The sequence below is a fragment of the Lissotriton vulgaris genome, chromosome 12 (genome assembly GCF_964263255.1).
Source record: "Lissotriton vulgaris chromosome 12, aLisVul1.2, whole genome shotgun sequence".
Taxonomy (NCBI): Eukaryota; Metazoa; Chordata; class Amphibia; order Caudata; family Salamandridae; genus Lissotriton; species Lissotriton vulgaris.
The window spans coordinates 343,814,256-343,830,680 of NC_141700.1; the positions used below are offsets into that span (position 1 = coordinate 343,814,256).

The following is a 16,425-nucleotide window of genomic DNA, read 5'->3' on the forward strand; positions in this document are numbered from 1 at the left end:
TTAGCCCTACCGTGGGCAGAGCTAATAGCTGGGGAGAAATAAGTTTTAAAACCACTGACATGATCAAGGGTCGTTGACCAGGTTTCTTGGAGATTAACAACATCATAATTGTTCACAAGGTTTACCCAATTTTCGTTTTCCAATTTTGACCTTAGACCTGCGATGTTCCAACTCACAAATGACAATGTTTCCTTGTTTGTTTGGCTAATCAGCGTATCCATGGTGCACTTCAGCTCTAGATTAACCCCCAAGGATGGGTTTTCATCTGAGATACTATCATTCAATAAAACCTGCTCATTTCTCATAGGATCCCCATAGCCTACCCCATCCTTTGCCTTGATCACATTCGCACCCAAGTTATCGCAGACAGTCCTTGGGCCACAAGGTCGAGGGTATTGTGGGGTTAATAAAAGAATTGTCTGTAGCAAGTCAATCAATGTCCTCCAGTCCCTGCAATATATTGTAACGATTAGATGTTGGTATATTGTAACTCGCCTCAATTCTGTCCCTAAACTCCCGTTGCTGCCATAAGTTTGCTGTGGTCATGTTAGAGTACATCGATGGGTAGAAATTAGTCAAATCCAGACTCCTGATCCCGCCATTCATTCTATAATTATTCCACCCACAAATGTATCTCATAGCACGTCTGTCTCTAAAATTGACTATAATACAGTCCCCAGGAAGTCTTTTTGTTTATGTCCAACCCAGCCCACTCTGCGAACATGTAAGATTTCTGCTTGTACATACCCTGGGAGAGGTCTGTTAGTGTTTAGCCAAAAAACTACCTTGTTCTTGAGTTCCAAGTAAGATTCTCCTCTGTCATTTTTCAGTTCCGGCACCCCCGTCAACACCACAGTATAGGGCATAGACTGTGGTGGCAAGTCAATGCGTGGTATCTGGCCTTCTCTGTATCACTGCTGTTATTTCCTTGTTCTTTGTCAGTGATATCCTTAGTCCGCTCCCGCTCTGCTATATCCTTTACAGTCTCCCTATCAGCCACATTTCTTTCAGTATTTTTAGAAGCCTGTGCTCTGTTCCCTAGAGGCAAAGCACGCTGGCCAGGGCAGTTATCGCCCTCCGTCAGAAAAATAGCTGGCTTATGGGATGGCTTTGAAGCGCTACTAACTGTAGTTAAGGCTAGACCAGGTCTAAATGTATTCACAGTTTTGGCATTAGCCTCAAAGAAGTTTCAGTAGATCCGAATTAGTTAAGGCCGTCTTTTCCAAATTCCCTATTTTATCTGTTAGAACTTTTATTCTTTCTAGCAGAGGTAGAATTGGAGATTTCATCAGCTGCTCAAGATGAATCATAAAGCCAGCGGGGTTTGGGGGTAGTGTTTCCTGATTAACCTTAGACCTCTCCTCACTGTGATGTACCTCAGCAGTGGTTACCTGACCCCCGCACTTATCCCCATTTTGTCCTGATGGAATAGGTGCCGTTTTCCGCTGTATACGGCTACCTTTACCTTTCCCCCTGTGTTTATTTGTAGGCTGTTCTTTCCTACTAAGTTTGTTTGCTTTTAGCTTTTTGCCCTCTAGTTCTTGGAGGGGGACTCTCTGTATTTGTCCTACCCATTAGATCAGGGTCAATAATAGAAGGGGCATCCAACCCCTCCAGGTCTACTGAATCATTAATTAGGAGGGGGGCTCCTCGCTTGTATGTGGGAGCTGCATAGTTGGTGTTAGAGAGAGTCTACTAACCGGAGGTGAAGGTTTAAAGGGTGGATTTTGTTGTAGCGGGATGATACGATTGCTCTCTGCCCCTGGAAATTCTGCAAACGAATCCATGAGCATAGAATCAAAGGAATTTGCCAATGTTATAGATGTGTTTACAGGATGTAAAGGTAAACACATATCTGGGGGAAGCGAAAGACGTCTCTCAGTGCTCTCGATAGCTGTAACAACTACCCCTATAGTCTTCTGTAACATCCTATCTAACACAGTCAAGCTTGGGAGGGGGGTGGTAGTGGCTGTTTTCTGTCTAGTACTTGAGCGGGTGTGCACAGGAGTATTTTTACCCATATTGCAAGTGGCGACTATAATCACAATAAACAGAGTGAAAAGTACTTTCTGGTCAATAACCTTGTTGAAACAATAAACTAATGCTTGGCCAAGGGAGGTGGCCCAGCCCAGCCTCGGCCAGCCCCGGAAGGCCACAGACTGCCCACCCTTTGCCCGGGCACAGCCCGGCGCCGCCCGAACGCGTCCCGGAGGAAGCGCCGGTGTTTTAGCGCCTCCGGGCGCGGAAGTGGGCGGGCGGGGGAAAACGCGCACAGGATTCTGTGGACTGTAGTCCCCCCGCTCGGCGGCTGCGTGATGGTCCTATGAGCGGCAGCGGGGGGGGGGGGGGGGGGGGGGGGGGGGGACCAATAGCCGGGGGTGTCAGCACACTTGCGGCGCAAAGGAACTGCTGGGCAAGGGATCCAGTAGAAAAGCGTCCCCAAGCCGGTATCAAGGAATGTCTCCCGCTCCACCGAGGGAGCGCCGGTGTTTTAGCACCTCTGGGCGCGGAAGTGGGCGTGGGTAAACCCGCACAGGATTCTGAGGGCTGTAGTCCCCCCGCTCGGCAGCTGCGTGATTGTCCTATGGAGCAGCAGCAGGGGGACCAACAGCCGGAGGTGTCAGCGCACTTGCGGCGCGAAGGAACTGCTGGGCAAGGACTCCAGTAGAAATGCGTCCCCAAGCCGGTATCAAGGAATGTCTCCCGCTCCACCGAGGGAGCGCTGGTGTTTTAGCCCCTCCGGGCGCGGAAGTGGGGAAAGACAAGAGTTTTTGTCTTTATGTTTTGTCTTAAGGTTTTTTGTTAAATGTGTTTCAACCTGCCACCAAAAAATCTGACTATCAGTTTGATACACTCACCAGACTATGTCTGAGAAGGAAACCCTCACATATAGTGAAGACTATATCAATAAACTTTTAGAAGAAGAGGGAGGGGGAACTCTCATAGCTGGCAGTGCAGTCTCTGGTGACCTATCTCTCAATGAAAAAATCTCAAAATTAGAGAGACTTGAAAAAAAGTTGATAAGAACTAGGCTACATGGTCACACACTGGCCAAATATCTACGATCAAACGTGATTCCCATTGGTCTCCAAGTAAAAAACGAACCTGCTATTTTCCTGGAAAATCCGAAATTCAAGGAGAACTTCAGTTTTGTGTCCAACACGTGTTCCAGACATTGGATGGTGTTGGGCATAGAGACTGCTGTTGAAGAAGTCGAGAGACTAACAAGGGAAATTGCAGACTTACGAAAAGAGATCATTGATGACAAGACCTTAGTAAATGCCAAAGAAGCCCTAGACAGGCTAGAAAAAACAATAAAGGACTTCGAAATATACACACAAGGCATCAAATTGGAGAAAGTGACAAAAGATATAAAAGCTTACGACAAAAAGATCACGTACCCTTACCTCCAGGAGGGATATTTTGAAAAAGACCAACGGGGAGGTTGGTCCAGTAGGGGTAGAGGTGGTTATAGAAGGTATAATACTTTTACGGGTTCATCGGCGGGTAGTGGTTCAGACAGTGACTCTGAACGCCCCAGCACGAGTACTAGCTCAGCCACCAACCCCCCTCACAACCAGAGTTACCAAGAACAACAGCCTTTTTTAGAGGAAGATCAATGGTGGGGTTCATCTACGAGAGGCCGCCCCTGGGGGAGGCCCAGGGGCTCGAGATCTCGTCCATGGAACAGGGGGGTGGGACGGAGGAAAAAACAAACCCACTTCCAACAAAACTCCCACGGGGAAATCAACACGAGAAGGCAACAATACAAATGGTGAGAAATGAACCAGATAATCCTATAATCAACATATCCGATTATCAATTGTCCCCCATTGAACATCAGGTCTTATCAAAGGGACTGTCCTTTGTCCCTACCAATATGCCCAACGATTTCAACCTTAGAGTTGAACTACAACAATTTTTTAGAAAAATTCGCCTTAGGCATTATTTTCAAAAAATCCCAATTAACCCCACTTTTTCAGGTAGTGGACTACGACCACCTTCAAAGTTTAATCCTCCCACACACTTGATTGACAATAAGATATTGGCTTATGAACAAGTGGTGTTAAGGGACATCAATGAGACTTTAACTACAAGGCAGTACGTTCCATAAAATATAAGTCGGGATGAAAAGACTGCATTACAATCTTTAAAAAATAACAGCAACATCGTCATAAAGCCCGCCGATAAAGGCGGGGCGATTGTTGTACAGAACCTGGAGAGTTATAAATCTGAAATCTACACACAATTGGGTAAACCAGGCAATTATGTGCTATTGAGGAAGGATCCAACAAAATCAATCAGTGATTCCATACAAAAATTAACTAAAGGAGCATTGGAGCAGGGGATTATCAATAAACACGAATATGAGTTTTTAAACAATAAGAACCCCAGAACACCGACCATATACACGCTCCCCAAGGTGCATAAAAAGGTTAGAAGACCCCCCGGGAAGACCTATAATATCAGGGTGTGGGTCCCTTTTGGAGCCGTTGTGTAAGTATATCGATGTGTTTCTGAAGCCAATAGCTACGGCTACCCCAACATATATACGGGACACTACACATACAATTCCAACTAGTGGAAGGCTTCAATTATGATCACAACACGTGTATATTGGCTGTGATGGATATCGCATCCTTATACACAAACATCCCTCAAAACAAGGCCTTGTCCTGTGTAGAGCGTGCCCTAAATATGAGAACTGCCCCCCACAGAGTACCGACTGACTTCATTGTCCAACTTTTGGAAATTGCAATGACCAAAAACTTTTTTGTTTTCCAAAATGAATATTACATCCAAACAAGCGGAGTAGCCATGGGGGCGAGCTTTGCTCCAAATCTTGCCATCATCTATATGAGCGAGTATGAAAGCAGATTCGTTCTCAATCAATATAATCCTTACCTCAATAACATTTTATTGTGGGTAAGGTATATTGATGACGTTCTTTTGATTTGGAACGGTGGGGATCCTGAACTTAGGGACTTCCATAATTGGATTAATACCTGCTCCTACAATATCCAATTTACTTTGGAATCAAACCCACTGTCTATCAATTTTTTAGATCTAAATTAAAACAGAAGATGGTAAGCTATATACCACTTTGTTTAGAAAAAGCAGTGAACGAAACACCCTCCTCAGGTATACAAGTCATCACCCACGCAACCTTAGGGACAACCTGCCCTTTGGGCAGTTCCTGAGGTTGCGGCGGAATGGTTTCAAAAAGGACGATTATCTAGAGGAATCTGCCACCCTGATGTTAAGATTGAGTGAGCGTGGTTATCCCATTAGGCTCCTCAAAAAAGCTAGAAAGCGAGCCTGGCATAACCATCGAGAGCATTTACTGTGCACCACTCAAAAACCCAAGGAAGACAGGCTGGTCTGTGTTACAACATTTAACACCAAAAGTAACAGCATCAAAAAATGTATAAATCGCCATTGGCATTTAATCAGTGGTGAATTGGGTGGGATGCCGCCACCTTTACATGCATTCCGTAAGGGTAGGAATATTCGGGACCACCTGGTGAAAGCACTGTTACCACACAAATTACCTTTGAGCCAACCGACGATTTGGGGAGCAACACCAGTTGAAGGCCACAGAAAGTGTGGAAGTTGCAAGGCTTGCCCCCTCACACTTGAGTGTAACACGTTTGACCACAATGAGCGAACATACAAGCTCATCCAACATACTAACTGTAACACCTCTTGGGTAGTTTATGCGGTTGCATGTCCGTGCGGCTTTCTGTATGTGGGTCAGACCACACAGAAAGTAAAGTGTCGGATTCTGCAACACATGAGCCGCATAAGGTGCAAAGTTCAGGGTGCACCATTGGTTGACCATTTCAGCAGATTTGAACACCCCGAGAACAGCCTACGGTGGTGGGTCATTGAAAAAATAACAGCCAATCCCAGAGGAGGTGACCTACATAACATCTTAAATAGAAGAGAGTGTAAATGGATACATACTCTAAACACTGTCAATAAGGGGTTGAATGAGCTTGAAGAAATGAACAAACAGGTGGCACTGTTGGGAATATGATTATATCCCAGTAGGTGGGAGTATGTTTTGGTATGTCTTGAATTGTCCAATGTTTTGATTACAGACCATACTATGTTGTTAAATTCATTAGATTGCATTATGTTGTCAACACAATTCATAGAACAAACATATTGTATATGTAGTCATGAGAGATCTTTGTAACGTCTAGTTGCATGGTTTGAGAATTTAGGATAAAGTAACCATGGATATAGCTATGTCACCAGCTACAAATAACTATGTAATTATGAGAGATCTTCATGACGCTCCAGGTGCATGAGTCGAGAATGGAGGATAAAGTAACCATAGCTATGTTGCTAGCTATAAATAACACTCTACGTTCTGTCATGGTATTCAATACAATCGATGTATTTGATCACCGTTGTTTAGCTTATATACTAACTGGATGGTGAACTGTTAGGACCTAGGATAATTCAAAAAGGGATATTCTCTACTACTCAGCATGTATAAAAGCTACATCACCAGTTACAAATAACGCCTATGGTTCATCATGGCATTTTATGTAACCTTGTTATTAATCATATGTTGATGTATCTGATCACCATGTGCAACTTATATGCCAACTCGATCTCGAACTGACAATTCAATGTGGACATTTTATATTCCTAAGTATGAATCGAGCAACCCCCCTTTTTCCAGTCCCTCTCTATTTCATTATTTAACCTCATTGGCAAACAAATATTTGAGTAATGGCGGCGGTGTAGCCTAGGTGGCAATTCGATTGTGAACGGTCAGTATCGAGGACAATCAAAGGGTTCAGAACCATCTCCCTAGTCCTTCATTTATTTCTACACAGTGGTACTGACGTGGACCATCTCCATTTCTCCAATAGGAATCGAGTTCCACTCGTTAAAATCTTTTGGATGTCCTTACTATTTACCCTTAGTGATAAAATAAATATTCAAGTAAGGGTAGTGACCCATTAATAATATCACCCCTGTTTTCGGAAAATGAGCCTTAATAATTCCAAATATCGGCCCTTTCAAATTCAGGCGATTTTGCAGCTCGCGCTGATTTGGAATCTTGTTTCTCCATCTGTTTACTATAATTTTCCATAAGGTGGAAAATTCAGCAATACGCCACTACCAGTCCCCTTTCTATGCAGACTGCGCTCAGTAGTCTGGGTATTTACTGACGCGGAAGTACCGTTGCGTTCACCGACGGCGTCTTGAAGCACTTGGAGGCTCGGACTGAGACGTTTTCCACTATATGGAAGAGCGGGTAGGTGTAGAGCTCATTTGCACCGACTGATCGACCTATATATGCACTCACTCGCCTCCCGGGTTACACCCAAACTAAGTTCTGTGTGTGTTTCCTTACACAGTTTTCCGCCAAACGAGCAGCATTTTTACTGACCTTGACCGGCCAGGACATCCGATAGCACCGTGAGGCTCGGATGAATACGATGAGATCGTAATAAACAGCGGGTAGGTGTGAACCCCTTCAACATGCTTGGTATATTCACACACAACCACGCTAGCACCCCGAGTGACAATTAACTCATTGATTTGTGTCCCCCCCCCACACAGCTCCTCCCGAAATTGATTAGGAGTATTTCTGCACATGACTTACCTGAAAACTGTACATTTTAAATTCAGGTAAGCTCCACAAAGTTTTTATAGTCCTTTGATTATTGCACTTTAATGAATGCCATATAGTGGTACTAATGGCATATAATGATTGAGGATCCATTGTCATTCCCATAGAGTTTCTTGAATTCTGGAGTGGAAGTTCGCAAATTACCAACTTGGGTACATTGATTGAATCTGCAAATAAGGTAATTTACGCCGCCTCGCATAAAAAATACGTGGTACCTATCAGTGATCTAGCTTATGGTATACTGATGGCATTTAATTAATTGTAGGTACCCCACACCATGTCATATATGAAGCAATGTCCCCTTGACATGGATAAAGATATGAATTCAAGGTAATATGATGACTCGGCCATAATAGTAATTATTGACGAATTGCATACTAGTTGATCTAGATATATCCTGGATTTCAATTTGTCTCTACAGGATACCTGTTGAGTTGTGGTAAACTCGGATCTCGCCATATCACTTGCTCTAATATCAAGGGTAAGAGAAATTGCCATACCCCACATTTTTGGGGGGATAGGCATTCACTTTCACCACGGATAGTATTTTCCTCAATTCCTCTTTCTTTTTAGGATTACTCATTTTCCCTGGTTGCCTCATTTTACCTTTAGTCCTGATGAAGACTCGCAATCCCCAGGTCCAACTCGCCGCTTGGGAATAAGTCGAGTCGAAACGTCGACATCTCCATACATACACCTTGGACCAATTGTCTGTTAGCATTGTACACAGTGCAAAATTGATGATACTTAGGCTCATGTAATACAATGTTTTTTGATTAGATTGCTAAAACTATGCTGTTGGCCAGGTGTTCAATACAATGAAAAATGTTGTTCAGTATTGATTGTAAAATAATGCAAACTATTTCTTAATCACCATTTCTTTATTTATCTCCCCTTTTTCACTTGCTTTCATTTTCTGAATCACATCTTTCCTTTGCACGCTCCTGTTCTGGGGCAACCTTTCTGTTTTTATTGATATAAAAAGTATTGCAAAAATATGAATACAAAAATTAAATAGGAATATATTTTCTCTAACCGTGGTGTAAGGTTTCTTTCAAAGACATTACAGTCTTTACAATTAGCAGACAGACCATTGTTGCTTTCTTACTCAAATATTGATTCATTCTTGATTTGTTCAAAATACTGTAATTTATAGGTTCAGGACCACTGTTTGTTTATAATTATATTCACCCAGGTCCATACCTTATGGGCTACCCCATTTTTATAATGGTTTCCCACTACATTTAGGCCAGTATTTCCCCCTCCATCCTTTCAGGAGTGCAATGATGTAAACAATGCTATAACTATTCATGAGACAGAGATGAGCAGGGTCTTTGACATCATTGCTCCCTTAAAAACAACAACCAAATATGTAACACCCTCCCCCGCACCCTGGTACTCTGACAGTTTGAAATCCGAGAAAGCAGCCTGCAGAGGTAAAGAACGCAAATGGAGGAAAACAAAATCAAATGAAGATAGACTGGCTTATAATGTATTACACAGGCACTATCTCAGGAACTGTAACCTGGCCAGGCGTTCACATTAAGCCACTCGAATAGCAGAAGCTAAGGGCTCCTCGAAAGAACTCTTTAGAATTCTTAAGGAATTCACTACCCCTAGTGTGAGCAATATCGCAGGTCCTACGTCGCAAGACTTTTATGAGGAGCTGGCTCAACATTTCACTAGCAAAATAGATAACATCTATAACTCCTTGGCCTCAAATCCAGAGCAAATGTTAGAAACCTGGGTCTCAGATAAGCCCATGCTCTCAAAACTGGACCATTTCGATCCTGTAACCATGGAGCAAGTCCTCGTGTTATTAAAACATAGTAAATCAGGTTCTCCGGCTGATGTGGCTCCTTCTCACATCATGTCTGCCTTCGGGATGGAGCTGGCAAATCCTATTGAAGACATCTGTAATCTATCTTCATCATCTGCCTCTTTTCCTTTGAAATGGAAAAAAGCTTTTATTAAACCTTTGCCAAAAAAACCCTCGGCTGATCAGGTGGGTCTTCTAAATTATAGGCCCATTTCTCTTTTGCCCCTATGCTAAAAAATCATGGAGTCTATGGTTAACCATCAACTGTCAAACTATCTGGAAGCATTACCTCCTAAACCCCTCACAGTCGGTCTTCCGACAGTCAGGCTTCCGTGCAGGTTTTAGTACGGAGTCTGCACTAACTGAAGTGTCAGACACCATCAGGCTGCTGTTAGATGAAAGGACACCTACTATGCTGGTTCTTCTGGATCTATCAGAAGCTTTTGACACCATCTCTCACAGGATCCTTCTAGAGAAACTGCGAGGGATTGGTGTCAAGGGGAGGGCGCTGGACTGGGTACAGAGCTTCCTCTCGGAAAGATCTCAATGTGTTCGACTGGACACCTTTGTGTCCAGGGCCACAATGGTGGACAAGGGAGTCCCCCAGGGCTCTGTGCTAAGTCCCACACTGTTCAATATCAACGGGTCGTCTTTGGCCTCCGTTATTAGATCATGCGGGTTCCATACCATCTGGTACGCAGATTATTGTCCCGATAGAGAAGGACATAGGTGGAACCAGAGACAGATTCAAGGCTTGCATGTCCAAGATCACAGTATGGATGAAAAAGAACTTCCTGCAATTGAACTCAAATAAAACGGAGATCCTACTGTTCGGCAAAGCCGAGCAGATATGGACCAAGGACTGGTGGCCGGAAGAACTTGGAGAAGCTCCCCGCCCCAAAAATTGGGTAAAAAATCTGGGTGTTCTAATGGATTCTTAACTATCCATGGAGGAGCATGTTAAGACATTATTGGGTTAATGTTTCGGACTAATCCGCATGCTAAAACAGATCTTTCCCTGGATTCTTCTCTCCGCGAGAAAGGTTCAGCTACAGGCGATCTTGGTGAGCAGGCTAGATTACGGAAATGTCCTGTTGGTAGGGATGAGGGAAGATCGCCTAGCTCTCAATAAACCTGCACGCACCCACTCGGTCTCATTACTGAATGAGCTGCACTGGCTACCAATGAGGAAAAGAGAAGTTTTTAAGCTCCTGTGTCTGGTCTTTAAAGCCTTGGTTGGGCCAGGACCAGAATATTGAAGGAAAAAATTAATATGGTACACTCCATCCCGTCAGTTAAGATCTAGTGGCAATAAGCTTCTCCAAATACTGAGAATGAAAAAATGTAGGATGGGTGGTCGTGCCTTCTCTTAGGTTGCCCCTAAGTATTGGAACGCACTACCAGAAGACCTGTCCTGTCCTACATTTATGGCCTTTAAGAAAAAAATAAAAACATGGATATATTAGTGTTTTGATGTTTATACACGGTTGTCTGCTTCTCGGGGCACCGAGAGATCCCTCTGGGGATGATTCGTACACCATACAAATAATAAATAATAACCCCACACTCTCCTCCTCTTCTTCGGGTATCATCTGCGTACACTGGTATACTCTTTATGTCTCTGTGGCCTGCTGTCCACTTTTTTATCACACTGTCTTTCTGATACTCTATTTGGAGTTCATTCACCACTCCATGCACATACTACCTATCCCTCTCTATCTTCCATTTTATCTGTTCTGTACAGCGCTCACCCTTATCAATTCACCATGCCACATAATTCCACTACACAAATACACGCCACACCTCACAATTCCACAACTAACAATTGCTAAACTCCAAAACATAATACATTGGTAAAAGACATTATCATTTACAGCGTCAATAGCTTTAACTCTCACAAATGCGAGACCGATTGCATTGCAAATGCTTGTTATGGGTAGTCTTCTTGTAAAACAGTCAAATGTGTGCAGGCCATCTCCAAAACAAAGCTAACCCAAACTGTAAAACAACAACATACGTTTATAGGCATGAACACTCTAAATTAAATCAGTAGATATTTATATAGATCAATACAACAATTTGATTTCTGTACACTCCAAAATGACAAATTGTGAGCTTGAAATGAAAACACGGAATTTAGTGTCACATGCAAACCAGAGGTTCAGCAAATTTCTGACTGCAAATTTGCGATGCAAACAAATTAGCCCTGGGGCATCTACGCTGTTGGAGCGTAATATGTTTTACTTACATTTAAGCTAGGTGCCAATTTACATAATCCTAATGCAATTATATTTCGCAGCTTCAAATCCAGCAGCCTGTCAACGAAAAGAGCCTACAGCACAACCCTCAGCAAGTGAATCCTTAATGCTTTCTTTGTGAGCCAATACTTTAGCCACCAGTCAATTAACTCTGAACGCAGGCTTCAATCAGCTCAAGAAGTGAAACTATGAATACCAAAGTCAGCTAGAGAGCAGCACAGAGAGCAAACGTCCCCACAGAACAAACGGGCTTTACCTCCACGAGCACCTCGAAGACATCAGTGCGCCAGATCGCCTGCCACCCTGACGGTTCCAGAACCTTCTCCAAGTACTCCGCTGTGAACTCCCGTACTTCAGAGGGTTTACAGTCAGCTGGAACAAGGCAAGCAGAGAAAAACAGTGCATAAAATGACAAAGCATTAACATCTCCAGCTGCTAGTTATGTATCTTTCCTCCAGTTGGACATGTCGCCATTCACATGTTTGTAAATACAATTACTGTGGGTGTGATCGATACTACTGCCTTAAACAGTGTTTTCCAAACTTTAGAACCACGACCCACATTTTCAAATGACCAACTTTCACAACCCACCTAACTTTAATGGTCAGGAGAACCCTACCACATGGTCTGTTTTGCTTAAGACATTTTGGGAAGCATCTGAATGCAGGCCCCATGAATGCATTCGCCCATTGCTTACCACTGGCTTTGTGGTTTGTAACTTACATTTGCTTGCTTTCTATTTGCTGACTTTATTAGTTCTAGGCTGCCCAGCGTGTCTTTGTCCCACCCTGGAGGGAAGCCTATTCACCAGAGCTCTTTGTATTCGTTTATGAGCGCTCCCTTTCTGCAACCAGGCCCCTACATTTAGTTCTTATCTAGGTATATTTACTGAGCATTCAAAAACGGAAATCGCGTCAGGATCTGTCTTCTGAGACAGCTTTGTGTTTTTTCTTTTTCTGACTTCTAAGTGAGTGGCTTTATTTGACAGTCCTGCTGGGTACCCAGCCCATGTGAGAGTAACTCTAGAATATTGCATTTACTAGCACACAGCAAAATGTAAAATGTCTGCAAATATTTCAGAATATATCAGAATTAGGAAAGCACATTTGCTGTAATACTGAAGTGTGGTGGAAACATATCTTAATAAAATTAAAAAAATTCAATACACCTGGGGCCAGATGTACGACCTTTTTTAGCACGCGCAAACGGGAGATCGGCCCATTTGCGACCGTAAAAAAGGGTAATGGCAGGTACAAACGTTATTTTGCGAGTCAGTTACTTGCAAAATAGTGTTTGTGACTCTCGCTATCAGTAAGGGGTGTCCCTTCCTAATGAAGAGATTCACTGCCATGTACTATTGTTTTGCTACGGCAATTGGTACCGCAAAACACTAGCAGTTTACCATCTACTTTAAGTAGTTGGTAAACCACTCACTAACGGGAAGGGGTGCCCCATGGGACGCCTTCCCCTTTGTGTGTGTAAAATATTTTTGAAGAGCAGGCAGTGGTCTCAGGAACCACTGCCTGCCCTTAAAAAATGAAACTGAAAAGTTCAATTCTTCTATTTTTAAATGCGTCCCGTTTTCTTTTATTTCAAAAGCAGTCCCAGACATGGTCTGCTGACCCCATCAGGCCACCATCCCTGGGAATGCTAGCCATTCTCAATGGGGTCGCAAATTGCGCTTGTCTCATGAATATTGATGAGGCATGCAATTTGCGACCCCATTGGGAATCGCTAACAGGGTTTGAGACACTTTTACATTGCATTTTGCTAGTCACTAAGCAATGCAACTTATGAGTCGCAAAATGTAAGGGTCGTACATCTGGCCCCTGATGATAACATTACCACACATTATCATATGAGCACTGTATAGTTTTATCAGTAAAACTGTCGGTCTGTGCAAATGTAATAGCCATTTCTAATGAAAATGGGTTGCCCATAAAGGCAGTGCGCTACTACATCATGCATACTCCACTTTACTCCAGCCTACTCTATGCTACGACACACTACAACACTCTACTCCCCTCCATGCTGTTACCCCATTCAACTTTACACCACTCCACTCTAGGCCACTCCACAACACTTTACTCCATGCTACAGCACTCTACAGCCCTCTGTTCTATGACATTCTCCTCCACTATAAACCACTCTCCTTACCACTACTCTACGCCCCTCCACTCAATAATACTCCACTCTATGCCACTTCACTCTTCACCATACTACTCCACACCACCATGCTCAAATTCACTCCACAATATTTCACTATATGACAACCTACTGCATTCCACTCTATACTACGTCACTTCTCAACACTTTATTCTGCTCTATGCTACACCACTCTAAACTATGACACTATTCCACGGCATGCCAAGCCGCTCCACTACATGACGCTTCACTCCAAACTATAACACACTATGCCAATGCACTCTACAACACACCACTCTAAGCTACGCCAACGCCCTTCCAAGGCACTCTATGACACTTTACTTTACTCTCTGCCCCTCCAAACCATGTCACTCAACTCTCCAATACTCCAGTCTATGCCCCTCCACTCCGAGGCCCTCCACTCTGAACCACTCAACATTATGCTACTGTACACCGCTTCAATCTACACTATTCAGATCTACTCTGACACTCCACTCAACTCTATGCACTTTACTCCCCTGTATGCCACAAACTTCTAGCCATGCGGAACAGCACCCAAGGTGTTGTACAACATGGTTAAAATACATTGGCAAATCCAATAGCTCATGCATAATTGCGAACTATTGGCTTTGCCAATGCTTGTTTAATGTAACTAAAACATCGTGTGGTAGTGCACTGTCATTTAAGGACCTCACATTTTTATTTGAAATGGCGACTAAATTTAAACCGACATACAGTTTTACTGATAAATCTATATTGCACACAATGGATAATGTGTGGAAATTGGGTTTTTGGGAATATTTATAATTTTGTGTCAAGTCAAGTGTCTTGACGTGTTCGGATCTTATTGAAATCTGTTTTAATCTCACTTCAGAATTACAAAACAAACTAGCATTAGTTTTGCTTTCCCAGTTCATTTACATTTACTGTGGGTTAAAAAATAAATAGGCATCCTAAAGTCTAACACTCCTTGTATCTCAGCAATATTGTCACATAATTCAGTTTCCTTTCTTTTCTCTGCCTGCAAAGTGAGAGGAGTTTATAAACACCAATTCCTGAATGATAAAAAAAAGCAACAATTTGTCAGAAGACAGACAGACATCTGTGACATCTGACCTGTCTTTAAAGTGCAGCAAATGTGACAAGATAGAGAATTTAAAGGCATCTTGATTTATTGCTTGAACATTTGCGGCCAAACAAAAAGGCTGGCAAACCACCAGCGGCTCACAACCCACAGTTTGGGAAACCCTGGCCTAGGCAGGCCTTAACAAATCTACTTGCCCACTCACTATTGTGAGTCATATTTTATCAGGACGACCTATATTTCGGGCCTACTCATCACTTCCTAGGAGCTGACAAACTGGTGTTGTTCACTCACAAAGGGAAGGAGCATTAAAGAGCCTTTAAATCTTGTTTTTATCTTGTCACATTTATTCAGTGTTAGGAGACAGAGGTTAAAAGTCAGTTTACATCTACAATTACTTTTCATGCTCAGATTGCAAAGTTTGAGGATTTTGTAAAGTAAACTTTCTGACATACCCTGATGTACAAAAAGTGTGATACGAAAGGATGTAGATGTCATGTTTTTTGAAAATGAAAGACCTAACGCAAATATATCGAAAATGGGCCTAATATCCCTGTGTAAAGTGGGAATTAAGTTTAAATCAATATATACGTATATGTAGTTGAAATAAAACCAACCCCACTGTCCACATCCCACCCACGTTTCGGTTGAATAAATACTTCATACCTTCTTCAGGACAGTAAAGTATACAAACAGTTGTGACCCTTCACAATATAGTCCAAGTGTGACCTTACATGGATCCACCCATACAAAGGCGATTTCCTAAGGTGGTCCTAGATGTTCTGCCATGGATTGCCGAACTACTTTAGGCTGTTCATATGGTTTTGTCGTCCCTTTGTATTGGACTTTATCTGTATAGTTCTTCAAAGTTCCAAACAGTAACCTCCAGCGCAGACTGTCGGGGCTCACAGTATGCGGCATTCAAGATAACCTGCTGCATACCGTGAGCCCGAAACGTCGACCATATAGTCCTTTTCTTTATTTATGACTAATTTGCATTGTTGATTATCTTATTGTGATGGAATAAATGTCATCTTTTGGATTTACATAGGATTGGACTTTTTTCAAATGAATTATAGGTTGATTTTACAAATCCTTTTTCATTTGTCCAGCACTGTGTTTCAACCATTAATGTTGATCTGTACCTTTTGACTCAATAAGCAATATATAAAAAAAAACATTTTTTATCAATAGAATGATTACTCCGTGTCTTTCTCATCTCTATCTCGTGGAGTGTTTACTCATTTATGTTGGTTTAATGCTCTAATCTTTTCATTTAAATTGAAGTTAAACTGTTGCAGTTCTTGATTGGTTCGATAAGATTCTGTGATTATTTGAATATAGAATCATACACTGAAAAGTAATTATTCGAAACTAAATCCCTTGCTGTTTACTCTACTATCTGCATTAGCCCAAGCTCGCAAGGGTTTATTGGGGTCTCCCACCCCCCCTTTTTCTCTCA

At 42.6% G+C, this 16,425-nt stretch overlaps 1 protein-coding gene across 1 annotated transcript in view; it reads right to left on the minus strand.

Moving 5' to 3' along the window:
- Positions 1-16,425, minus strand: part of SHCBP1 (SHC binding and spindle associated 1) — a 286,230-nt gene that overhangs the window by 203,177 nt on the left and 66,628 nt on the right. Inside the window, exon 3 of the mRNA XM_086945110.1 lies at positions 11,991-12,106. Coding sequence (XP_086801236.1) covers positions 11,991-12,106 — 116 coding nt within the window. The remainder of the gene's footprint in view (positions 1-11,990; positions 12,107-16,425) is intronic.